General features: G+C 38.3%; 1 protein-coding gene across 3 annotated transcripts in view; it reads left to right on the top strand.

Moving 5' to 3' along the window:
* The first annotated feature begins 7878 nt into the window (after positions 1-7878).
* Positions 7879-26905, top strand: part of TDRD5 (tudor domain containing 5) — a 122524-nt gene continuing 103497 nt past the window's right edge. The window contains exons 1-4 of one of the 3 annotated variants that reach the window (XM_037812803.1): positions 7879-8049; positions 8730-8967; positions 9577-9753; positions 11753-11943. In XM_037812803.1, coding sequence (XP_037668731.1) covers positions 8736-8967; positions 9577-9753; positions 11753-11943 — 600 coding nt within the window. In that variant the 5' untranslated portion in view covers positions 7879-8049; positions 8730-8735. Of the gene's footprint in view, positions 8050-8729; positions 8968-9576; positions 9985-11752; positions 11944-26905 lie in introns of all 3 variants that reach the window. The other 2 variants (XM_037812799.1, XM_037812807.1) reach the window with 2 other exon arrangements.

Below are 26905 nucleotides of genomic sequence, written 5' to 3'. Positions count from 1 at the left end.
AATACAGATTACAGGGACTTTTTTAACTTGACTTTCTCAGTTTATAGATTGCAGAGAGACCAAATTGGAAAGCATAGCAGTAATCTAGGAGAGTGATGCTGATGAGAGTGGCATGCAAGGCCTTGGCAGTGGAGATGGCCTGGATTCAGGAAGTATTACTGAGGTAGAGAATCAATAGAATTTGGTGACCACAATAGGGTTATAGAGTGGGAAGTGAGGGTGAAGGAATAGAGGACTCAAAAAAGGTGGAGATTTTGTCTTTGGTAGGCTGAGCAGTCAGTCGTAACTGCAGGATTTTCTGGCAGACCCACTTCCCCTGACTGCTGGTTTCAAGCATCTTTGCCTGGAGATGCAGATGTTGGCTTGTTAGGCGCAGTGGTCATATTAGAATTATTTGACTTTTCTCTTATTCACTCCACAGATACTTAGTGTGTTAAGAGCGTCTCACCTCTGAGGATATAAAAGTACGGTATGGTACACATCCTCGAGGAACTTATAGTCTCACAGGGAAAGACAGATATGTAAAATAAGATAGGTAGGTGCCACAAAATGTTATACATGTTGTATCAGAAGGATCTATCAATATCAGGGTTTCTTAACTTCAGTGCTATTGACATTTTGGACCAGATAATTGTGGGAGGCTGGCCTGTGCATTGTAGGATCTTTAGCAGGATCCCTTACCTTTACATGCTAGATGCCAATAGCACCCTACATCCAGTTGTGAACAACCCAGAATTTTGACAAGCAGGTCAAAATTGCTCCTGGTTGAGAACCACTGGTCTATATGGTACTCTGAGGACACAAAAGAGAGAGTAATTCTACTAGGGTAGAGGCAGAGGAGATCCTCTTTGGGCCATACTAAGAGATGAGTGGGGATCTACAGGTGGACTTCAAGAACTGGGCCCTCCAGCCAGAGGGAGAAGCACAAAAGACGGCAGGTCATTCAGTGGCTTGGCAAAAGAGGAAACCAGAGAGGTGAGCACATCAGGATATGGAAAGCCTTTTACATATGTAAGGGAATTTGGATTTTATTATAGGAAAGAGAAGCCCTTGAAGGGTTTTAAATAAGTAATAATATGATCAGATTTGCAATTTAGAAAAGACACTTTGTGGACAATGTGGAAGATGACTTGAAATGGGAAGAGGATAGAGGTGGCAGAGAGATCAATGAGGGGACTCTTGCAATAATCCAGGTGAGAGGAAGGATAGGAGTTATGTTTAAGAGGAAAAGGTGATGACTCATAGACTCTCTCTGGTCTAGGGGACAGCATGAATGGTGCTGGCATCCAACTGGGGGAACACAAGAGAAGAAACGGATCTTGTCTAAAGGCATGTTGGCATGGTAAGCTCAGTTTCATGGTAGCTAGAAGTGTCTACAGGATATGTGTCTGGAAATGTACAACAGGCAATTGAATATTTAGGGTTGAAACTCTGGACAAATCATGTTTCCATGGACAAGATCCCGAATCCTTCACCAGCTGCCAACTGTGGCTGCAGCCTCCTCTGCTGGGTCCTCAAGAGATACCAGCACATACTCTCCCACAAATGTGCTCTTTTGTTGGCTTGAGCTCATCATTTGGGTTAGATGCTTTGTGGGCCTTGAGGAAACTCTTGGCTCTTTCCTTTAGGACTTAGTAAGCTGGTCAGGTGGCCCGACCCTTGGCCCCTTTTCCTTAGGCCCAACCTCAGTTTTGACACTGTGGTCAAGGACAGAGCTGGCTTAAGATGGCCATTCCATACTTCCTTTTCCCTGAGCTCCATACTAGTACTCACTAAGCCTTTCAGAGATAGGGCTGTACTCTGATTTTTAAGCACTCCTCTTTCCAATCAGGAGGCCCCCTCATGGGAGGGAAGACAGAGAACCATTGAAAGAGCACGCAGCACATGAAAAGTGACCATGGGCAGCTTTGGTGCCAATGTACTTCAATTTATAATCTCTCTGCTTTCGTCACTAAAAATACATTTTGTATTTCGGGTTGCTTGTGTGACCTGTTTTGGTGCTATGTTATGGAGGACACTGGGATGCAGAGAAAAGAAAGAGAAGAAGATCCAAGGGCAGAGCTTCCACTCTTTTCTCATCATGGCACACATGGAAAATGATACTATTTTGAATGGCATACTGGAGTGAGCTTGAGGGAATTTGAAGGATTGGTGGCTTGGAGTTATGCACCTACTTCCATGCATGTGAACCCATTGTAAACAGGACCTTTTGATGAGGTTACTTCAGTTAAGGTTTGGCCCTGATAGAATCAGGATGGGTCTTAATCCTATTACGGAGGCCTTATAGAGAAGGACACACAGAGAGAAACAACAGAGAGTAGCCAGGAGCTGGAAGTCAATGGAACTTGGAAGAGGAAGAAGATGCCGCCATGTGTGGAAAAGCCAAGGAACCCCAAAGATTGCCTACCAGAAGGTACCAACCCCAGGAGGAAGCCAGCCTTCTAGCCTCTGAAACCATAAGCCAATAAATTCCTGTTGTTAAGCCAACCTATTGTATGGTATTTATTTAGCAGCTAGGAAACTAAAACAGAGGACACACACATAAGACTTGGTAAGAAAATGAATTATATTTTTGATATATAATTAAGGGAAGAAAAAATTAAAAGTATTAAGGATTCAATTCTAATAAATTAAATTTGTATAAGATCTCTTTTTTAGTTTGTCAGGCTGCTATGACAACACAATAGGTTGGCTTAAAAAACAAACTTCTGTTGGCTCACAGTTTTGGATGCTGGAAGTCCAAACACAAGTCGTTTGCAAGGCCATTCTATCTCCTCAAAGTCTGTAGCATTCTGGTGCTGGCTTACCACAATCCTTGGGGTTCCTTGGCTTGCATCTCTGCCTCCCATCACATGGTGATCTCTCTCTCCTTGTGTCTGCTCTTCTGGTTTCCAAGACTTGTGCTTCCTCCTGTGTGGCCTTCTCTGACTTCTGGCTTCCACTTTTTTCCCTTTAAAAGCCCTCCAGTATATGGAGTAAGACCACCGTGATTCAGTTGGCCATGCCTTAACTAAAAATAACATCTTCAAAAGGTCCTATTTTCAAATGGTTTCACACCCACCGAAAGCAGATTGAGATTATGAACATGTCTTTTGAGGAGGTAGATAATTCAACCAACCATCATCTCTAAATATTTTCAAAATTCAAAATAAAATCTTGAGCTTGCTCCCACAAATATAAATTTTGTTTAAATGGCTACATGTAATTCCTAATCAAGTCTTTTTAAAGGTAAGCTCTTTAAACTTTTATTATCATGGACGAGAAACATTCACACAATTTAAAAAGCTTTGAAAATCGTTGTTACAATCATTAAACATTATACTTGAAGAATCTAATATTTTTTCTTTCAACAAATGTAATTTTGATATTTCTTGTGATAATGCAAATGGATTTCAAATCCAGTCAAACTCTTTTCATAACAAGTATTTCAAAATAATAATGAAACCCTAGGGAATCCAACATAAATGCATTAATAAGAGCACTGGAGGGGCAGCTAGAGTGGATGCTGCTACATGTGTGCATGTTCCTGTCAGGATATATACATGGCAGAGATGGCCATAGCCAGAGATGTGCCTGGCAGGAGCCCCATCGGGTCACCCCTCACCTGCCTTCAGCCCCACTCCCCACCCCTCTTCCTTTGCACACCCAGTTGGTGAATACCAGCTTCACTTGCTATTGGCAGGGATGGCCCTGAGGCAGAAGCAGATCCTGGCTGCGCTCAGCTTCTTGCAGCAGGTCAGTGGGTGTTGCCACTTGGTTGCCTTCTGAAGAGCCTATGTGGAGGCTGCTTTTAGACTGTAGGCTCGAAGCACCACCATCGCCCCCACCACAAACCATTCCCGTGGGCTGATAGAATCAATGTCAGGCAGCCCATCTGTAATCTGTTCATGGCACAAGTGTTGGAAGCTGCTCTAGAACAGTGTTTCTTCAACTTTAGCATGCATCAGAACCATCCAAGTGCTTGTTAAAAGACAGATTGCAGGGCCCCACCCCCACCAGTTGCTGGTTCTGTAGTCTGGGGTGGGGCCGGAGAATTTGCATTGCTAACAAGTTCCCAAGTGGTGCTGCTGGTCTGGTTGGGGGACCACACTTTGAGAACCACTGTCAGAGAGGGGAAATAAAAATCTTTTCTAAATACCCCATTTAAAATAGCCCTCTCCTCACTCTCTTACTTGGGTTTATTTTTCTTCAGAGCACTTATCATTACTTGACATACATTATGCATTTATTTGCTTATTGCTATCCTTGGGAAGCTCCATGAGACAGAAACTTTGTTTTGCTCCCTGTTGCAGCCCCATCATATAGAACGTGCCTGGTACATATGTGAAGCTCAAAAGATATCTGTTGCTTGAATGTACATGCCTTTTGGAAGTATCGGCCAAAGCTGAAATCATGAAAGTGAAAGAAAGAGATCACCCAGGAAGTGGGGGAAGAGTAAAAAGAAGGGACAAGGATAGTCCCTGGGGATACGTGGACATTTAATGGAATAACAGTAAAAGCTCACAGAGGGGAGATTTTTCAAAAAGTAGGGAGACACCAAGAGTAAACAGCAGAGACTATGTAAGATAAAAAGACTGAAAAGTCTGTAATGTTTGTCAGTTGGAAGGACATTGGTGATCTGGATGAAATTCATTTGAGATATATCCAGTGTAGCAGGCTAACTGCTTTGGATTGAGTAGTGAAAGGTGGATGAAAAAGTGGAGAAAATGAGTGTAGACTGTTTATTCAGTGAATTTGACCATGAAGGAAAATTAATAGCTATATATAAATTCAAGAGAAATGCCCCCCCTCTGTTTTTCTGAGTGTGTGTAAGACAAAAGGAATCAATGCATAATTTTATGTTACAGGAAAGGAATCAGTAAAGAGATGTTGAGTATAATGTAAGAATAAGCAAAGGGCAAGAACACAGTCATACAGAAGTTGGGGGCATAGAACCAAGTATAGGATGGACACCCCACCCCACACCCCACCCTTTGACACCACAAGTAAAAATGTGAGGGTGGCTAATTTAGAAGCCAGGTGGGAAGTTGAGGGGTTTTATATAGGAGAGCCTCCATTTTCTCTTGGAGTCTGAGCAAAGTCATTTTCTGGGGACGGGACAGAAAGTGTAAGAAGGATGGCAAAGACTTGGAGTAACTGGGAAATGGCATTGAACAACAGCTGCCAAATGCCCCCAAAATGAGTCTAATGTAAAGAACTTTAGGAGGCAGGAATGTTGCACTGGCTCTATCATGTGCTTCACAATCACCTCACTCACCCCCACTATGTTTTTCAAAAGATTCTCCCCTCAACCTTGTCATAAGGCATATATTAATAAGAGAAGCTCCAGATGCTTTAAAAAAACAATGCTTTCCTGGCTGTTTTCTAAGATAGGAATTTTGGTAGGAGCAGCTGCAATTGAAATATACTCCCAGACACAAGCAGGGACAGGAGGAAACCAGGTGGAGGTAGTTAATTACTAGAAGAAAAGTGGGCTCTGGCCATCGTAATGGGCAGCAGAGGGTGAAAACAAATTGGTCTGACCCACAGAGCTCCCTGGTTGTGGTCAATTAACTACAGGATCCCAAGGAATGAACTCAGCAGGCAACCCACTAAGTCTTTTTGATTTGTGTAACAACTAAAACAAACAAACCAGCAAGACACAACTCTAAATCTGAGTGTCTGGGGAACAGAAGCCTCTTATGCATGAGAGAGACCGGACTTGTCACCCAATTCCCAGAACTAAATCAGATCCCAGTCTTTCTTGAGCATTGGCCAAGTTATCCTTGAAGGATGCCAATGAAACACTATACCTAAGAAAAGCAAATCTTCCTCTCAGCTTTTCCCCAAAGACCTTGCAAACCTTTATAGATAACAGCACTGGAGAAAAGGAAAAGCCCAGACTTTTCAGTGACTATCACTAACTCCAAGCTAACACTAATTCCTGGGAACCCCAAAACTGTTTGTCAACATTATGAGCCTGTAGGGGTTAGGGATAAATAAACTGGCCCAAGTTCATCTTTAGGCAGGGCTAGAAGAACTGTAAATTCTTCTATGGTTATGGTCCCAGCTGCCAAGTGAATAGCTGGAATAGAGAATCTCAGCAACTGATGGAATTCCCACATAGGCATTCTTGCTCATGGAGAAAGGGTTATTCTGATAGGAAAAGCCCAGTGGAGTGCCAAAATAGTACATCCAAAGCATTCCACATTCCCAGAAAAATGTCAGTGTGACGGTTCCCACCCCATTCCCCTTTACTTCCCAGGTTGGCCACCACATGCACAAAAAAAGGCCTTGGAGAATGACAGTGTGATTTTTGTAAACCCAATCACGTGATGGCTCTAACTGTAGCTACTCTTCTAATGGGGTCTCTTTATTAAAGCTGTTTTAAACTGCCTCTGACACCTCTTTGCCATTACTGATCTGGGATTTAGGTCCAAACTATCTTTTTTCTTTTTTTACATTATGCATTAATATATTTTTAGGAAAAAAAAATTTTATTTTTTTATATTCTTGGTCATTCATGTTTATATTATCAGTTTCTTAACTTGAAAAAGAGAATCATAATCGTACCTTTCTTAGAATTATTGGGAAGAAAATCAGATAGACTATGTAAAGAACACATAGTAAGTGCTAATTACCTGTTACCTATTATTATCCCAGATAATTGAGGGTAAGAATCTGGGGTAATTTCTTTTTTTGGCTCATTTTTCATTTTGCAGGACTCATTCAGTGAGATGATAAACTTTCTGAATCCTTGCATGTCTGAAAATGTCTTTACTTCTCCCCTCTACCCCGCTGTCCCCATTTGCATGCTGATTTGACTGGGTAAAGGATTCTGGTTCAACTTTGAAGATACTGTCCCCTGAGAAATCCAATGCTAATCTAACCTATTTCTCTCCGTGTAAAATCTCGAGCCCCTTTCTCCTAGGCTTTGTTTAGGACTGGATCTTTTTTTCATTAGTTCTTCTGAAGACTCAGTGGACCTTTTTAATCTAAAGACTGTGTCATTCTTCAAATCTGGGATATTTTCTTCATTTTAGTCCCCCACCATTATTCTTTATTGTTTCTTTCTATAACTTCTGTCATTCAAAAGTTGGAATGTTGGGATCCATTCTCCATGCCTCATACTTTTCCTTTTTGTTAGTCTGCTATTCAGTGCCATCCACTCTGCTATTCAGGCCATAAATTCTTTCTATTTTATGTCTTTTAGGGATTCCTCCATACTCCTGGCTCATTGATAGCCCTTTCTGTTCTTCATTCTGTACCTCCTAAACTAGTTTTCTGGTTTTCAAGGACCTTATAGATCTGACTCACTCCACCTACTCAACATATACATCCAAATATATCCTCAAATTGTTTACCCAATTGCTTCCTGTTCTTTAGCCATCCCCCCCAACTCTTTTCGCTCTAGTCTCACCTGTAATGTCTCCACTAATTCAAAACACCACCCACCTTTCCCATTTCTCGAGTTGCACTTAGTTCTCAGAGATTCACAATCTCTCATCAGAATTGCCTGTAAATTTCCTCAAACTAACCTAGACCTACTGTATCAGAAACTCGGCTGATCAGACCTGGGCGTCTTCTGCCCCTTAAGCTCCACAGGTGATTTTGATGCACACCCAGTTTAAGAACCACCAGGCCTCCGTCTCCTGCGGCTGCCCGCCTGCAGGTCTGGGACAGCCCTCTGCCCTGGCCGGAAAGGTGGTTGGAGAGATCCTCGCGCCGCAGCCTGGCCTCGCGTCTCGGAACCAGACCGAGAGGGGTAAGCGCGGGAGATACCGGAAGGCAGCCCACACCGCCTGGGAGGCGGCTGTAGGACTCGGCCATGCAACCCCGCGGCTTGGCAGATCCCAGGCTCAACCCCTGAGCGGCGGGTCGGGCCCAACCGTCCCACCTGCCGCGTGCACCCGGGACTGGAACGCGGCGCTGCCCGCCCGACTCGCGGGCACTGGTGCGCAAGCGCGAGGGGCCGCCTTCGCAGCTGGTATTTCTTTGCGGCTTGTTGGGAACACCCGTTTGACTCTTTTCCCTGCCGCAACCGCCTCACCGGCGTCGGGGGCGAGACGGGTGAGGAAAGCAAACGCGCAATGCTGGGCCGCAGAGGGGTGTTTCCTTGTCTCCCTCCTGCTTTCCTTTTCCACCCTAGATCGTGGGCAGCCCCCCGGGCTCCTCTCCGTCCTGGGGCCGAGATACGTTGGAGGCCGGGGAAGTGGGGAGGGGCGGGTGTAAATGAGATGGTTGACTTCAGGTAAGAGGAAGCGGGGAACCTACCGTTGGTTTGGGATTGCGAGGTATGCAGGTGTCCTCTCCTAACTTGGCATTGCGAAGTCAGTATTGCCTTTGCTACATTTTCTGTTCTTGGTTACCGAAAAGTTGATAGATTCTGATACGGAATTTGCAGTGTAGAATGAAACCCCAAACAAACCAGAGTTAACGCTTCAGCAAACTAATAAAACGAGACAGGAACTCAGAGTTCTCACACACTAGCCAGTGGCAGTCAGTGATCTGTTGAGACAAATGTAGGAATATCAAAATAGGTTGAGATTTGAATTGTGTGTGGGGATGGGGGGAAGGGGATGTGCGATGCGCAGACCCAGGGCACCCTCGCGATATTGCTTCTGCCTTGATCACCATTAAAACTCACATCTCAGTTGTTTGTTTTCCACTATCAGTCGTTTTAAACATTTTTTCATCTTGAGCTTTCCGGCTTTTCCTCACCAGTGATGTTTTGGTCTTAAATCCGGTAGGGCGCAATGTCTGAACAAGAACGAATACAGGAATGCCTGAGGAAGGAAATAAGGTCACTTCTCATTTCCTCCAAAGATGGTTTGACCCCACAGCAGTTGGCAAAGGAATACCTTTTAATGATTGGGAACCATCTACCGCTACGAATCCTTGGGTACCGATCCACCATGGAGCTGGTGTTGGACATGCCTGATGTTGTTAGTGTCTGCCCGTGTGGGGATGGTACTGTTACACTGAAAGGTAGGTTTAAGATGTTGAAGGTCTATAAAACTTGTAATAAAAGTAATCACTTAGTGAATAATTATTCTAGTTTTGCAAGTATCTTTGTCCCAGGCAGTGTATTTTAATTTTGGGGAAGGGTCATAGATGCCTTTGAGATTCCCACCAAAGTTAGAGCCTCAGCAAAATGTAGAAACCTTTCATCAGAAAAATATGCATTCACAAAAACTATGTTTTGCATATGATTTCAGGTTAGGTTACCTTTCATCCAGGGAAAACAGAACAATGGAACTTTTAAATTATAAAATCATGTTTTAAATCCCACAGTGTGCAAGAAAACACTGGAGGGAAGTTTGTTGTTCATCCTCAGTTTCAAACCTTTCAGGAGTCAATTAGCAATAGTGATGATACAGTGGGTTTTACCTTTCTCTTTTCATCCTCTGGTAGAGGAGCTAACAAGCCTCTGTCCAAATGCAAGAAATGGAGGAATCGAGAGTTCATGTTTATTGTGCTACCTAGATAAACACCTTCTTGGAGAGTTAAAAGTTGTCTGTATTGCACAGATACAAAAGATAAAGAAGGGAGTAAGCCTGTCACCTAAATATGATTTCTTTTTCACTGTCTCCTTAGCCATTCCAGATGAATCCACCAAAGGAATAGCAAGTTTAGTTGCAAAACAAAGGAGCAGCCATAAGATTCGAAACTCCATGCAGAAGGGAAGGGGCAGTCTTTGCTGTGGGCCCAACTCTCAGCAGCGAGTACCTTACAGAGGAAGGGTGCCCCCTATTCTTCCAGCTTTTGTGAAGAGTGAGTTGAAAGACCTCTTGGCGTTATCTCCTGTTCTCCTCTCTGATTTTGAAAAGGCTTTTGCCAAGCGATTTGGACGATCATTTCAGTATGTGCAATATGGATTCCTCTCTATGTTTGAAGTACTGAGTGCAGCTTCAGATGTCATTTCTGTAGAGCAGACCAGAGCAGGTTCTTTGTTGATGCTAAAGAAGAGCATATCAGAGGAAAAGCAGAGAGGATGGCCAGCCGGTAAGCATGCATTAGTAACTGAGCTGTGGATCAGCAAATTTCAGAACAGTGCTATTTACTTCTGTGGCGCCTGCAAAGACATGTGGTGGCTAAGCACCACAAGTGTGGAGTTACACTGTCTGAAGTTGAACCTTGCCTTTACCACTTCCTAGCTGAGTGATCTCAGGCAAGTTACTTAAACTGTCTAAGCTTTAGTTTCCTTATCTCTAAAATAGGAATAGTAATAACCTGCCATTTGGGATTGTGCTGAGAATTAAATGCTATGAGGTCTGCATAGTGCCTAGCCTGGTGCCTGGTGTTTAGTAAGCCCACAATAAATGGTAACTATCATTATAAAAACACAAAATTAGCTTTTTCTAGAACACTGCAAGTGAATATTATGTGTATTCATGTAAAGAAGACATAACACGGAAAATGAAAAGTTTTAGAGAAAAAGTAATACCAGTTAGTAGCATTAGCTCATCTGTAATATCACCAGGGGTGTCCTAGGAGGCACTGCTGTAATTTGCATAGAATAGCCACTTTGTATAGCATTTTACCTTGAATTCTTATTACCATACCATAGGCAGGCAGGATGAGTAATGCCATTTCACAGAAAAGAAAACCAAAGCTCAGGAAAGTTAAATGACATTTCCAAAGTCACAATACCCAGCTATTATGACTGCTCATCCAGTGCTTTTCTACCCAATTGCTGCTTCTCCTAAAGACTGAGAGGACAAATGTGGTCATTTGTATAGACCCTCTACAGAATAGTTTATACACTTGAGCAGAGAGGGAGCCTATTTGGAATAATTCTGATGGCTATTTCAGGGATTTTCTTTTTCTCTAGAATCTACATTTAGATTAATGTAGGCGAACCATGAGAATGTGTCAAGAGTTTACAAAGCAATAAGTGTGGTGGGTGATGTAGTTTGTTAAGGATATGCTAGGGATTCACACACCCTGATCAGGGGAGGTTCTGGGACCCCAGAGTGTTCAGAGTCTAGCCCTATACCTTATCTGCATAGCCCTATACCTTATCTGCATTCTTGAGATCCTCAAACTTTGGGGCACTCATGATATCAAGCTTATAAGAGGTTGTGTGTGTGAGGCATTTTGCCAATTTATTGAATACCGGGGAGTGACTATTCTTCCCAATGATTGCGTTGTTCATGTTCCCATCTTCTTCCTGTCATCAGGATATCTTGGAAGTAATTGTCTTTTGGGGTGTTGTTGTTTGTTTAGCGCTTAAGCTAAAAAAAGAGCCAGGCTATCTGTGGTGAGGCCCACTGATAGATCTTTCATGTTGTACAACAGAGTACACATATCCAGTAGTATTTTCCTTCCCTTCAAGTCTTGGAAAATAAAAATATTCTTTATTTTGTAGCTTTTTTATTCACCCTCATATACTACTGGGTGGTTATCCAGTTCTAAAGCTGCCTCTTAGAGATAGTTGGTCTGCTAAACAAAATACAGCTTTTTAGATTTTTACCTGTTGAATCCCCTCTTTCTGTCGTTATATTTAGGTGACTTTAAATGGAGTTTTAGATAGCCCTAACCTCTTCAGTAACACACTTATGAAATCTTGGTTTTCTTCTATAGATGACTCATAACTTACTTTATATGCACACTTTATTGCCTTAATATGAAAATGTAAGCTTACTTTCCTTAGTTTTAAGTTCTGAGTTGAGGGCAGGTAGCTCATAGTAGCCTCTATGTATTACCAACTGAAAATGAACTAAACATTTCTAGTGATACATTTTCTCTGTTCTTCTTTTATTTGCAAAAGGTAAAAATTTTGTCCATCCATTCAGAATGAAACAAGGGTCATACTCTACAGGCTCCCCAGTAGCAAAGGCACACTTTTCAGAACTCTCTTCAAACATGGAACCACCTAAGCAAATGTTGAACGTGGAAAAGACTTCCAAATCAAATGTAATTGAGACTTCAAGGCTGAATCACTCTGAAAAATTAAACCAGGTGAGATATCTGAGTTTGGAGGAATGAATATAGAAAAATGTGTTTAGTGCTTGTCCCTTAAATCTAACGGAAAAGCTGACCTTTTTAAACATTGAAGTCATTCACTTTGATATGTGACTAAACCTTTCCTCTGGTTCTGTAAATTAGTAAAAAGTGAGAGGTGATAGTGAGAAAAGGGGACAATTTTATCAACTCTGTGGTTTCTACTATTTTCTATGGATGACTTCCAAATCTGTATCTAGCTTCTCGTCAAAGTTCCAGAGACATTTTTGCAACTATTTCATGAATATCTTCACCTGAATGACTGGCCTTGAGCACCAAAATGCTGAGATTTAATGCTGATGGACTTTGAATAAAACTATTAGGCAATAACCAACAACGACCTGGTTAAGTTAACAAGTAACTTAAGTAGAGCTCAAAATAAGCACATGAAAGTTTAATTTAAGACATAAAAGCACCTTATTTCTATAACTTAAAAAAAATCAGCTTTGTTAACATAATTTACATGTAGTAAAACTCCCCAGTTTAAGGTTACAGTTCAAGTTTTGACAAATATATTATTTATTCATGCAATCACCCCAAAATCAAGAAATGAAACATTTCCATCATCCCCCAAAAGTTCCTTTATGCAACGTTATGGTTAATCTCCTCCTCCCACTGCAGCCATATATAACCTCTGACCTGCTTTCCATAACTGTAACTTTGACATTCCAAGAACTTCATAAAAGTGAAATCAGTGTCTGATCTTTTGAGACTTACCTACTTTGTTGTGTCTGTCAGTAATTTGTTCCTTTTTCTTATTGAGTAATAGTCCATTGTGTTGATATAACGTAATTTTTATCCTTTTCCCATTAGAAAACATTTGGGTTGTTTCCTCCTTGGGGCTATTAGGAATAAAGCTGCTATAAATATTTGCATATAACACTTTGTGTGGATATAAACTTCATTTCTCTTGGGTAAATACTTAAGAGTTGGATTGCTGTATCTCATATAGTAAAGTTCATGTTTAACTTCATAAGGAGCTGCTAAACTGTTTTCCAAAGTAACTGTACTATTTTGCTTCTCCATAAGCTATGTATGAGAGTTACAGTTGTTCTACATCTTTGTTAACATTTGATATTGTCAGTTTTTAAAATATTAGCCATTTGAGTGGATGTGTAATGTGTGTTGTGGTTTTAATTTACATTTCTCTAATGACTAATAGTGTTGGGCATCTTTCCATGTGCATATTTGCCATGAATATCTTCTTTGAAGATATATCTTCTTTGAAGTGTATATTCAAATCTTTTGCTTATTTAAAAAAATTGGATTCTTTGTCTTCATATTGAGTTGGAAGAGTTATTTATGTATTCTGGATATAAGTCCTTTATCATGTGTTTTGCAAATATTTTTCCTAGGCTGTGGATTGCCTCTTCATTTCCTTAGCCCTGTCTTTTGAAGAGCAGTAGTTTTTAATTTTGTGAAGTGTAATTTATTTATATTTTTCTTTTATGGTTCTTGCTGCATATTATTTAATCTTTGCTTAACCCACCTTCATAAAATTGTCTCCTGTTTTTTTCTAGAAGTTTTATGGCTTTACTTACTATGTTTAGGTTTATTACCTGTATCAAGTTAATTACCAGGCATAGATCAAAGTTTTCTGTATTTGGAGAGCCAATTATTCACATACTATTTGTTGAGAAGACTATCTTTTGTTCCATTGTACTATCTTTTTTACCTGGGCACCTCTGTCAAATTTGTTGACCTACTGCAAGTGTGGGTGTATTTCTGGACTCTATTCTGGCCCATTAATCTATATGTGCATCCTTATGCCAATACCACACCATCTTGATTACTACAGCTTTATAATAAATTTTGAAATTAGATAATTAAGTCTTACAATTTTGTTTTTTCAAAATTGCTTTGGCCACTTTAGATTCTTTGCATTTCTGCATAAATTTAATTTTATATAAATCAGCTGGCCAATTTCTACATAAAACAAATGAGCCTGTTGTGATTTTGATTAGGATAGCATTAGATCTGTAACTAAGTTTGGGGAAATTGATATCTTAATATTATAATAATGAGCCTGCTGATTCATTTACATAGGTCTTTAAATTCTCTCAGCAATGTTTTATAGTTTTCAGTGCACAGGGTTTGCATATATTGTTAAATTTATCCCTATGTCTTTCATAATTTTGATGCTACTATAAATGGAATTTTCAAATTGATCATTGCTAGTATGTAGAAAATCAGCTTTTTGTTTGTTAATTGACCTTGCATTCTGTGGCTTTGAAGCAAAGTCCTTGGTAAATTCAATTCTCTGGTTCAAATATTTTTAGTAGGTATTTTGTAGAGTCTTTGGGATTTTCTGCATTGCCCGTCATGCCTCCTGGGAGTAAAGACAGTTTTACTTCTTTTTTAATCTATATACCTTTTTTTCTTGCCTTTTTGCTCAGGCTAGGACAATAGCAATTCTTGCCTTGTTCTCAACAACAAGGGAAGAAATAGTCTTCCATTGTAATTATAATTATAACATATAATTATAATGTTACTATGTCTTTTCTATAGATGCCCTTTATCAAGTTGAGGAAATTCCCTTTTATTCCTAGTTCCTGAGAATTTTTTAGGTGAATGGATGATGAATTTTGTCAAATGTTTTTTCTCTGTCCATCAAGATGATTATAGGACTTTTCTTTTTAAATCTATGTATATGATAAATTACATCAATTTTTGAATGTTAAGCAACATTACTTTGCTGAATTAACCCCACTTGAACATGATGCCTCCTTATCTTTTTTATATATTGCTAGATTCCATTTGCTAATAGTTTGTTAAGACTTTTAAGTTCATTGGTCTGTAGTTTTCTTGAATGTTTTCATCTGGTTTTGGAATTATGATAATACAGGCATCGTGAAAAGAGTTGGAAAGTTTGTCCACCTATTCTTTATTCTGAGTTTTTGTAGCATGGGTATTAGTACTTCTTTAAATATTTCATAGAATTCACCAGTGAAGCCAACTGGGCCCGGAGTTTTCTTTGTGGAAAGATTTTTAACTATAGATTCAAATTCTTTTAACAGATTTAGGGCTATTCAGGTTTTCCATTTCTTCTTTAATGAGTTTTGGTACTTAGTCTTTCAAGGAGTTGTCCATTTCATATAGGTTGTCAAATTTATTGAAATAAAGTTGTGTGTAATCTTTCCTCAGTGTTCTTTTAATGTCTGTGGGATCTGTGATGATATCCCTTCTCTTATTCCTGACAATGATTATTGATAAATTGTGCTTTTTTTTTTTTTCATTGTTAGTATGGCTAAAGATATATCCATTTATTTATTTTTCAAAAACCAGCTTTTGGTTTTATTGATTTTTCTTTGTTTTTCTGTTTCATTGATTGCTGTGCTTATCTTTATGATGTCATTCTTCCTGTTAACTATAGGTTGATTTTTCTCTTCTTGTGTTTTAGTTTCTTAATGTTTCGATCATTCATTTTGGTCCTTCTCTTCTGATACAAACAATTAAGGCTGTGATTTTTTTCTCTAAATACTGCTTTTGCTGTATCCAATGTATTTTGACATATTGTGCTTAAATTTTCATTCATTTCAAAATAGTTTTTCATTTCCCTTGAAGTTTCTTTTTTGTCTCATCATTTAATTAAAGGTGTTGTTTAATTAACAAATATTGGGGGATTTTTCAGAGATGATTCTGTTGATTTCTAACTTAATCCTATTATTGTCAGAGAACATAAATCCAATTTAATTTCTTATACATGTATTGAAACCTGTTTTATTATCCAAAATATCTTGGTGAATTTTTCTTCTGTACATCAGAAGTATGTTTATTCTGCTGTATTTGGATGAAGTGTTTTATACATGTCAGTTAAGTCAAGTTGATTGATAGTTATTCAAGAATTCTAAATTTTTACTGATTATTTACTACTTTTTAAATGAATTACTAAGGGAGGAGTGTTAAAATCTTCAAATAGAATTGTGGATTTATCTATTTCCCTTTTTAGGTCTGTCAGGTTTTGCTTCAGGTATTCTGAATCTCTTAGTGTGCAGATTTAGGAGTTACGTGTTTCTGATGAATTGTCCCATTTATCTTTTGAAATGTCACTCTTTACCACTTATAAAAGTCCTTATTGTGTAGTCTACTTTGTCTGATATTAGTACAGCCATGCCAGCTTTCTTTAGATAGCTGCTAGCATTTTTCCATCCTTTTACTTTTAACATGCTTGTTTTATATTTAAAATGGGTTTCCTGCAGACAACATTTAGTTGTCTTGCTTTTTTTTTTTATCTAATCTGACAATCTCTGCCATTTAATGAGTACTTAAACATTGTACTTTAGACCATTACACTTTATTAATATGGTTGAATTTAAGTCTACCATCTTTTTATCTCTGTTTATTAGTTATATCTCTTTGTTTTATATTTTAGTGGATGCCTTAGGGATTTCAACATACATCCTATCACAATTGACCGTCATACAATGTTATACCATTGCATGTATAGTATTATGTATATATTTGCAGTCTATTTACATTCCCCTTCTCCCATCACTTGGGCTAATGTTGTGATACATTTTGGTTATAATATGTTATAAACCCCTTAATACATTGACATTTTTATTAAAACAATCATCTTTTAAAGAGATTAAAAATGAAAAACTCTTATGTTTACTTACATTTACTATTTCCATTGCTCTTCAAACCTATGTGTCAAAATTTCCTTGTGGTATCAAATTTCTTTCTGCCTGAAAAACGTTAACATTTTCTGTAACTTAAATGTGTTAGTGATGAATATTCTCAGCTTTGGTTCATCTCAAAAAGTCTATTTTGTCTTTACTTGTGAAACATAATTTTGCTAGGTGTATGAGTCTAGGTTGATATATGGATTTTCCTTTAGCACTTCAGAAATGTTCCATTGTTTTCTGGTCTATATAGTTTCTGATGATAAGTCTATAACCATTCTCTTTTTAGTATTTTTTTTTGTTATGAAATATAACATATATACAGAAAAGCGATAACTTTCAAAGTATGATTTAACAAGTAGTTATGGAGCAAATTTCAAAGAATGTTATGGGTTATAGATCCACCATTTAGTTATTTCCTTATTGTGAAGTATAACATATATACAGTAATGTGATAACTTTGAGTATAATTTAACAGGTAGCTATAGAGCAAATATCAAAATATATGTTACAGTTCCACCATTTAATTATTTCCTTTTAGCTATTTTAGTACCCTAGAAACTAAAAACAAAAATTTATATAAAGATTCAGTATTTGTAATCCTTTATTAAATCCTGTCTTGTCTGTTGCTACCCCTCTCTCCATCATTTGATCACTGTCAATCTTCAGGGATATCAGGGCAATGACTACCCTAACTTGTTCATATTGAACAGGGGTGTCAGCATTATGGGGAAGGTGGATGCATCTGGTTGATGTTCTTGGAGAGGCTGTTGCCTCTGGGTTTGGGGACTTTCCTGGCATAGGAACACTCTGAGGGATTTAAGTTTCTGAAAAGTAAACTTAGTGAGTGAAACTTTTTATAGAATCTCAGATAGGGACCTAGGTATTCTTTAGTATTTTGGGGAATACTGTTGGTCAGGGCTTGGCATACTGTGGGCATTTGGAATGTCTAGGTTGAGCTTGCATAACAGTAAACTCCAGGACAGCCTCCCAAATCTATTTGAAATCTCTTAGGTACTGAAACTTTATTTTGTTACCTTTCTTTTCCCCCGTTGGTCAAGAAGGCATCCTCAATCTCTCGATGCCAAGGCCAGGCTCATTCCTGGGAGTCTTGTCCCATGAGTCCAGGGAGATTCACTCCCCCCATGTAGGTGTGAGGGTAATGAATTATTTGTAGAGTTGGGCTTAGCGAGAGAGGCCACATCTGAGGCAACAAAAGAGGTTCTTTGGAGCTGACTACTGGACATAATTATAGGTAGGCTTAGCCTCCCCTTTCCAGCCATAAGTTTCACAAGAGCAAGCCTCAAGATCGAGTGCTTGACTTACTAAGTAGGGGGTTCCTAATTTCACATAACCTGTATTCTAAGATAAACAATCAGTGTCTCACATTATCTTCACTTGTACAATCATCATCGCTCTCAATTTTAAACAATTATAACCCAAAACAGCCCAAAGCTCTTATCAGCCCCTAGTTATTTATCCCTAGTATTAGTATGGTATTGGTAAAGTATTTCTCTTAAATATAGCCTATAATATGCAATATGTGGTTTTTCCCATATGCCATTCTGTTGTTAACTCTTTGTACCACTGTCATATCTTAGAAGTAGATCATGCAAGCGCTTGTCGGATACATACTTTTAAACAAGCCTTTTCAGTCATGTTCACCTTCAATGCCGCGCTGATCCTTATAATCCCATTAACGAACTATCATCACCTCTGTCCATTCCCATACCTTTAACTTCACCCTCATTAACATGTCTGCATATATTAGATAACGATTCCTCCTTCAAGCTTCTGACTATCTCTAGTTCCCCTATATTTTACATTATAAAACACTGATTTACATTGTTCAGGGAGTTTAGATGAGTGGTAACATGCTATATCTCTCCTTTTCTGTCTGAATTATTTCACTCAGCATTATGTCTTCAGTAATATCATTATGTTTCAGGGCCTCGTTCCTTCTTACTGCTTCATAGTATTTGATTGTATGTATATACCACATTTTGTTTATCCACTTGTCTGTTCGTGTCACTGCGTTCAGATCTTCTGGGTATATACTGAGAATGAAATTGCCAGATTGTGGAGTAACTTGTTATTCAGTTTTTGGAGGAACTGCCAAACTGTCTTCCTCAGCAGCTATACCATTATACATTCCCAACAGCAATGAATAAATGTTCCAATTTCTCCACATCTTCTCCAGCATTTTTAATTTTCTGTTTGTTTAGCAGCAGCCATTCTTATGGGTGTGAGATTATATCTCACTGTTATTTTGACTTGCATTTCCCTTATAGCTGGTGAAGATGGATATTTTTTCATGTGTTTTTTAGCCATTTGTGTATCCTCTTCAGAAAAAATTTTTTCATATTTTTTGCTCATTTTATGTTGGGCTGTTTATACTACTGTTATTGGGTTGTATGATTTCTTTATATATACTCGATATCAGTCTTTTACCAAATATATGGTTTCCAAATATTTTCTCCCATTGATTTTGCTATCTCTTCATCTTTTTGACAAATTTCTTTGAGGTACAGAAGCTTTTTATTTTGAGGAGTTCCCATTATCTATTCATCTGAGTGCTGGGCGGGGTCCAAACAAGGTGGAAATCCAATGGGTGTACCATTTCCCCTTGTGCCCTAGGGACTGCCAGTCCTGGGGGTGCATTGTGTGCCCTGTGCAGTTTGTCATGGAGTCCGCTTTAGGGCTCTGTGAGTCTGGTGATTCCCAGATCTACAAATGGATCACTCTTGGGCTGTGGGACTGCACATCTCACCCTCTAGCTCAGATGTGACCTACTCCCTGCCTGCCATGTGCCCATGAGCCTCTGGTGTGTGGGAGGGGCTCCTGGGGCTTCCGTGTGGCACCCTCGCCTATCCCTGCCTCTCACCTGTGCACACTACTTCCATGGAGGAAGAATAAATGCGGTCAACACTGGTCCACTTCCTCCCAGGTTTCCTTGTGGGAGCTCCAGGCCTGCCCTGTGGCTGTGGAGGATTTTCTCCCCAGCTAGTTGGTGACATGGATGCATGGGAGTGGAGAGCTGCTCACTCCCCTGCCCTGCAACCGTCTCACCGTTGTGGTCCCTGCTCAGTAAACTCTCCCTGTCCTTTGAGACACAGTTTTCTCTGCTTTTTTGTCCAAAAGTATCCACCACGTGTAGTAGAAGTCCCTCTCTGGCTGCTCACATCATGAAACCAGTGACCTGGGTGTCCCTTGGCCCTTCTCTAGTTTCTTTATGGAGAGGTTTGTTCCATCTCACCTATTCCACCATCTTCCCAGAAGTCTATAACCATTCTGATCATTGTTGTTCTGTATATAATGTGTCTTTTTTCTGGATGCTTTCAGGATTTTCTTCTAAAGTTCTGCAATTTGATCATGATGTTTTTTAGTATTTTTTTTTTTTATTAGAGAAGTTGTGGGTTTACAGGAGTAGCATGCAAAAAATACATAGTTTTAAAAATATGTTCAGCTTGAGATTTCTTACAGGTGCTTTTGTCTAAATTTATGTCTTTCATGAAATCTGAGTAGTTATGTCTTTAAATATTTTTCTTCCCTTTCCTCTCCTTATAGGATTACAAATACACCTATGTTAGACTGCATTTTATTTTTCTACATGTCAGTGGAGCGCTATATTTTTTCAGTCTCTTTCCTTCACTCTGCTTCATTTTGGATAATTTCTGTTGCTGTCTTCAAGTTTATTAATACCATTCAGAGTATTTTTCATTTTAGACATTGTGTTTTTCATCTCTAGATATTCCCTTTGGGTCTTTTTCCTTACATACTTAAACATATTTATAAGATTTCTAATAATTGTTTTAAATGTCTTTGTGTGCTGATTTTATCATCTCTGTCATTTCTGGGTTTGTTTCTCTTGGTTGATTTTTACCCCCTCCTTGTTGTGGTCATATTTCCCTACCTCTTTGGATGTCTGATAACTTTTGATTGGTGCTAGACATTGTGAATTTTTTTTTGCTCAGTTAAGTTACTTGGAATTAGACTGATTGTTCCAAGTGTTGTTTTTAGGCTTTGTTTGGGTGGTCCAGAACAATCTTCAATCCAGGACTAATTTGGCCCCACCACTGATGCATTACCTTTCTGGGAACTCTGTTTGGTGTGTGAAGGGTTCCTAGATGTTGTCCAGCTTATTGCTTTTTGTTGTTTGTTTCCTCAGCCTCAAGAACTCCCCCCATGTACTCTGATCTATCTCCTAATTCATCTTGACACCAGGCTCTGTTTCGTTACCTCTGTGTGGTGGCTTGAACACTTTGTCCAGACTGTAAGCTGGGCTGGGTCGGGGCTTACCTCTCAGTTCTGCATTGCTTGTGGTCCAGCATCTGAAAATCATGTTTTATACTTTTTTTTATGATTTTCTAGTTGTTTTTGGAAGGATAGTGGAAGCCATAACTTTCTTTTGAATGGTAAAGGTAACTCTTATACAGAAAACTCAGCCTAAAGAAAAAATTATTCATAGTCCTATTACCAAACAACAGTGTTCATTCCCATTCATTTCATAGCAATTTCCCCATTTTTAGATTATTTTGTTTCTGTTGATGTTTCCTGGGCAGGGCCTAAGGCCAGCCTGCTTGTCTTTCTTTGTAGGTAAGCTGACTGACCACGTGCCTGCCAAATCCTGTCTTTGTCTTTGATATTAAGACAAATCATCATGACCTGTCTAGTTGTAGCTCTCTTCTTTCATTCCTTTTTCAAATAAAATCTCCATTTTTTATATGCTTTTTGCCAAACTGACCTCCAGAAAGTATCAATATACACTTCAACTAATGATGTGTTAGTGTCTGTTTTCCCCAAACCTTTTTGTTATGTACTCCTTACTATTCTATGTGGTTATAAAAATTCAAATACCATTTCTTGAAAGATGGATAAATACAAAAATATTTTCTCTGATCAAAAAGCTAAACTTAGAATATAAGAGTTTTATATCCATTTTTGGTTTTTGCTGAGGTTGAGTTTTTTTTTTTTAGTCTTTATTAGCCATTTTTATTTGTTTTAATGAATTATTCTCTTCTTTTGCCTTTTTTTCTCTTGTCATATGCTGATCTTAAGAGTTGAAGAAAGTTTGCTTAGTTGATTTTTACCTAATAAATTGAAGAAATTTGGGCTGTAATATGCTAAAAATATATTTTTCTAAGTTGTCAATTTCCTTTAATTTTTTTTTTGACATGAAAGTTCACAAGTTAGAACTGTCTTCTACTAGCTTTTGTCTTTCATTTCTGCCTCTGATGTTATACCTACAAAGTCCTTCCCCACCTCAAGCTTATAAAATAGGTTTCTATAAGTTTTATGGTTGAAGAAAAAAAATGTAAACATTTGATCATTTTGGATTATAATTTCAGGGATGTGTGTGTTCTGTTCCACAGTTTTAAATTTTGTTACTTTTAAATTCACCTTAATATTTGTTAAAGAATCTCTCCCCCAATCAGTCTCTTTTCTGACCTTTTTTTCTATTCTAATATATTTTTCCTGAAAGTTTAGAATTATTTTTGTAAATTCCAAAATCTCGATGACACTACTCTTAAGTCTGAAAAAAAATTGAAGCACATTTAAACATCACATTAACTGTATTCATGCAATAATATATTATGCCTCTCCACTTATTTAATATATTTTATACCTGTCACTGCAGATATCTAGTTTTCTTCATTAGAGTTTGGCACATTTCTTATAAGTGCATTCTTAGATGTTTTTTAGTGAGATACTGTTCTTGGTACTGAAAATGGAGTTCTAACTGCTTATGGCTCATGAGGAAAGAAACTTTTAAAAGTTTATTTTGAAACTGGCTACTGTACTGAATTAATAGTTGTTCAGCTAATTTCCATAGGCCTTCTAAGAAGGTCTTTTTTGAATCATAATTTGCTTCATTCTTTCCAATATTTAGAGTTCTCATTTCCATTTTCTAAATTTGTTGTACTGAATAAAATTTCTGGAAAATATTAAATAGTGATAATGTATATTTCTTTTTCAAAGACTTTAAACTTTAAAAAATTCAGTGGGAAGACAGTGCATCTTAACTGTCAGAGCTGGGACACAATAAATGCAACATTTAAGACCTTTAGTCATGATGTGGTTCCAGGGAGAAGAGTGAGTGATTCAGGCACACTTCCTTTTAAGTTTATTTTCCTTTACATTTCACTCTATCTTTTGCAGTTCCAAGAATTCTTCAGAGATGAAACCTAGCAACCACATTTCACTTCCAGTTGAAATCTTTTGCCACCACAACTATTTAAATCTTGTTCTGAGTGGTGGGTTCTAATCCTTTTTTTAAATTTTTTTATTATGAAATATTATCATAATTAACTATCCTGTAAGTTTGAAAGTATTTCATAATAAAAAATTTAAAAAATAATTCAAACACCTTACAGAGAAGTTCTGTCTTCCCCTATCGTTCCCAGATACCCAGATCCACCAAATTTAACATTTTGCCACATTTGTCCCATCAGCCTATTTTCTGTTACTCTTTCAATCCACCTGTTTATCTGTGGGTCTGTCAATCCATTTTCTAAATATTTGAGTATAGGTTGTATACGTCATGCTCATTGAATACTTATTACTGCCATGTACATTACCTAAGAACAAGGATATTGACTTAAATAACTACCTTAAGGGCAGTTGTCAAAATCAAGAAATTTAACATAGTTATAAAGCTTTTTGTTTATATTCCAGTTTTTTCATATGTCCCAAAGTGTTCTTTTGGGCCTTTTCCTCCACTGTTAAATTCTGTCCATGATCATGTACTGCATTAATTGTCATTGTCTCCTTAGTTGCTCATTCTTTGTTTATAATTGTGGGAACATATACAACATGAACTTTCCCATCTCAACCATTCCCAAGTATACCATTCACTGGGGTTACTCATATTGATACTTGCGGTACCCTCACCACCTTCCATTACTAAAACTTTCCTATCTCCCCAAACAGAAATCCTACACCCATTGTGCTTTAACTCCCCATTGCCCCTGCCCTCCCAACCCTGGCATCCTGTCCTCTAATTTCTGTCTTCATGACTTGCATATTCTCCAATATTTCCTTCATAGTTATTATGAGCTTAAATTTAACATCCTAAATCTATAGCAATCCTGGTCACTTTGATACCTACTTAACTTCAAAAGTATACACAAGCTATGTTCCTAGACCCCATCTGTCTCCCCACCTTTATGTAGTACTTATCACAAATTACATGTTTATACATTGAGTCCAAAACTACTGACTTATCATTACATGTTATGTATTTGCTTTTTATTTCCTGTAGGAAGTAAAAAGTGGAGTTACAAACAAAAAATACTATACTGTTGGCATTTATGTTTACCAATGTCGTTACCCTTACCAGAGATCCTTGTTTCTTCATGTGGCTTTGTTTTATTGTCCTTTCCTTCCAACCTGTCGAACTCTGTTTAACATCTGCATTGCTGGTCTGTGGTGATGAACTCCCTCAGCATTTGTTTATCTAAGAATGTCTTAAATTCAGCTCTCATTTTTGAAAGACAGTTTTGCTGGATATAGAATTCATGATTAGCAATTTTTTGCTTTTAGCACTTTAATTGTATCATCCCACTGTTATTTTGCCTCCATGGTTTCCAGTGAGAAATTGGCATTTGATTGTTTTGAGGCTCTCTTTTAGGTGATATGTTTCTTCTCTCTTGCATGTTTCAGAATTCTCTCTTTGGCACTTGGCAGTTTGATTATAATATGTGATGGGGTGGGTCTATTGGGGGGTTATCCTGTTTGGAGTTTGTTGAGTGTCTTGGATGTGTATGTTCATGTCTTTTGTTGAATTTGGGAAGTGTTCAGCCATTATTTCTTTGAATATTCTCTGCTCCTTTTTCTCTTTCTTCTCCTTCTGGGACTCCCACAGTGTATGTATCAACATGTTGATGGTGTCCCACAGATTGCTCAGTTTGCTCAGGCTCTGTTCACTTTTCTTATTCTTTTCTTCTGTCTGCTCTCAGATTAGATGATTTCAGTGGTCTTAACTTTCAAGTTCACTGAGTTTTTTTTTCTTCTGACAGCTCCACCTCTCTGTTGACATTCTGTTTGTGTTTATCATTTGTTTTCCTAATTTCCTTTAGTTCTTTGAGCATATTTGCGACCATTTTTTTTTCCCCAGTCTGTCTGATATATCCCAGGTCTGGTCCACTTCCTTAATGGTTTCTAATGCCTTAATCCTCTCCTTTGCCTGGGCCATTGCTTCCTGTTTCTTTGTATGTTTGTAATCTTTTGTTGAAACCTGAGCATTTTGTTATTTTAATGTGTTATTGCTGGAATTTAGAGTCTCGTATCCAGCATATCCAGCTAGTGTTATGATAGACCTTTCCTTATGCTGGTAGCTAACCAAAAAAAAAAAAAAAAAAGAGAGAGAGAGAGAGAAGGGAAAAAGGAAAATGCTTTTCCCAGTCTTTGCAGATTGACCTGTGTGAGTGCGTGCTCTCCTTTAGGTCTTATCCATACAATGAGTTTAGAGACTATTTCTAGGCTGAAGCATAGGGGCTTCCCTGATCCTTTCTCCACATGCCTCTTTTCTTGGCATGCACATGTGGCCCTGGAATTTCCCCCATTTGCACAGATACCAGTGTCTGCTCTAGGAAACAGTTTTCTCCCAGTCCTGGGGGTTGCACTGTATGTCCTACAGCCAGCAGTCACTTGGTCCAGGCAGCTCGACTTGACTGTTCTCCCACAGCATTCTGTAGAAGAGCTCTGTGAACTGCCTCTACTCACAGGGCAAGTTTGGGGAGAGCGAGTTTCTCAGACCACCACCACACAGATTGGGTCAGACATACACACTCCCAGTATGTGCACCGGGTGCGCAGACTGGCTCTGCTCCCAGCAGGTGAGCCGTGGGGAGACGGGCAGCCAGGGTACTGGTGGATCTTACTGCTTTTAATAGCTTTTTTCTTGATTCAGCACTCTCCCTGTTACTGCAGTCCTTTAATTGCTTTCTGCAGCTTTGAGAAGATGTTTCTCCCAGTTATTGCTGGTTGTTTAAAGCTTCTGTTAGGGGACAGAACCTTGAAGGATCTCACTCCCCTAATTCTTAAAATATTTATTTTCATTTCCTAGTAGGACACATCCAACATAATTATCAATCCTGTTTTTAAAAATGTAACTTTTTACATTTTCTTCAAAATTATTGACTATCAGTTTGCTATATGTGCCTATAAAGCTCTAAAGTATGTTTTTTTATATTCATGAAAAAAGATAAATGTTAAATTTGTAAGTTTATAGGCAACTTTTCTTCTCTTTTTTGATCATCTGTATTTTCTGTTTCCCACAGCAAACAACTATTTTTGTCATAAGAAAAACATGCTACCAAAAAGAAAAAAAAATCCATTTTCCATTGTAAAATGAGGATCTGAGATTTTCATTTTTTACCTGCAAGAGGAACAGACAGGTGTATCTTTTAGTATCCTGCCTTTGCCCACTGCCATGTTTCATAAAGCAAATGGTTTGAACAATTTATTCCTTCTTTTTTTGAAGGAATAATATTTTTACCTCATTTACCCCATTGTACTGGCTTTTCTTTATTTTGACCTCTCCAGAGGAAGTTCAGAGGAGTTATAAACTTTTGCATGGGCTGTATTTTCTAACGAGTGAAGCCTTAGATGCTCTGTCTAGCCCAGGTCTTGAGAAATTTCTGTTATCTTATAGACTAGCCCATAGCTAGTGATGGTGTTACTCAGCTTCCCATTTACAGGTCTTTGCCTGTAAGAGGAGTAATGGGGATCTGGTATTTCTGGCTTCTCTAGCCTTAATAACATCTAAGTACTTCATTCTCACCCCCTGCCTGTTCCCTGTTTTACACAGCAGAAAATGTTCATTGTAAAAATCACCATGAGATTTAAAGTAGGTAAATTTGGGCTTTGCAAAGAATATCTTCTTCTCTGACTTAAATCAGGACTGGATCTTAGCTTGCACCTAACTTGTACTTGTTTCTCCAGCTTTTATCCTGTAAGTTCAGATAAAGTTTTTAGTATGGCAAGTCAAATTCCATGCTGACTAGCTTTTAGACAAATAAGCTACCTAGCAAATATTTAAGTGATTGAAAGCATTGCTCCTGCACATATCTCAGCTCCAATTTTGTGATCTTTAACAGAAATGTATTAATGTTTTTCCATATGGCTAAATGGCCTCTGGTGTATTCCTCTAAGATGTAACTTCTGTTTTTTTCTGTTTTTGGCCTCATGCATCTTGTTTCCAAAATGCATCCACCCTCATGTTTCGAAATTATCACTTAGGTGTCTATGTTTTTTAAAAATAGCTCTTTATTATTATAAAAGTAATACAGATTG

This window comes from Choloepus didactylus, chromosome 2 (genome assembly GCF_015220235.1).
Source record: "Choloepus didactylus isolate mChoDid1 chromosome 2, mChoDid1.pri, whole genome shotgun sequence".
Lineage (NCBI taxonomy): Eukaryota > Metazoa > Chordata > Mammalia > Pilosa > Megalonychidae > Choloepus > Choloepus didactylus.
This window is presented reverse-complemented; position numbering and strand designations above follow the sequence as displayed.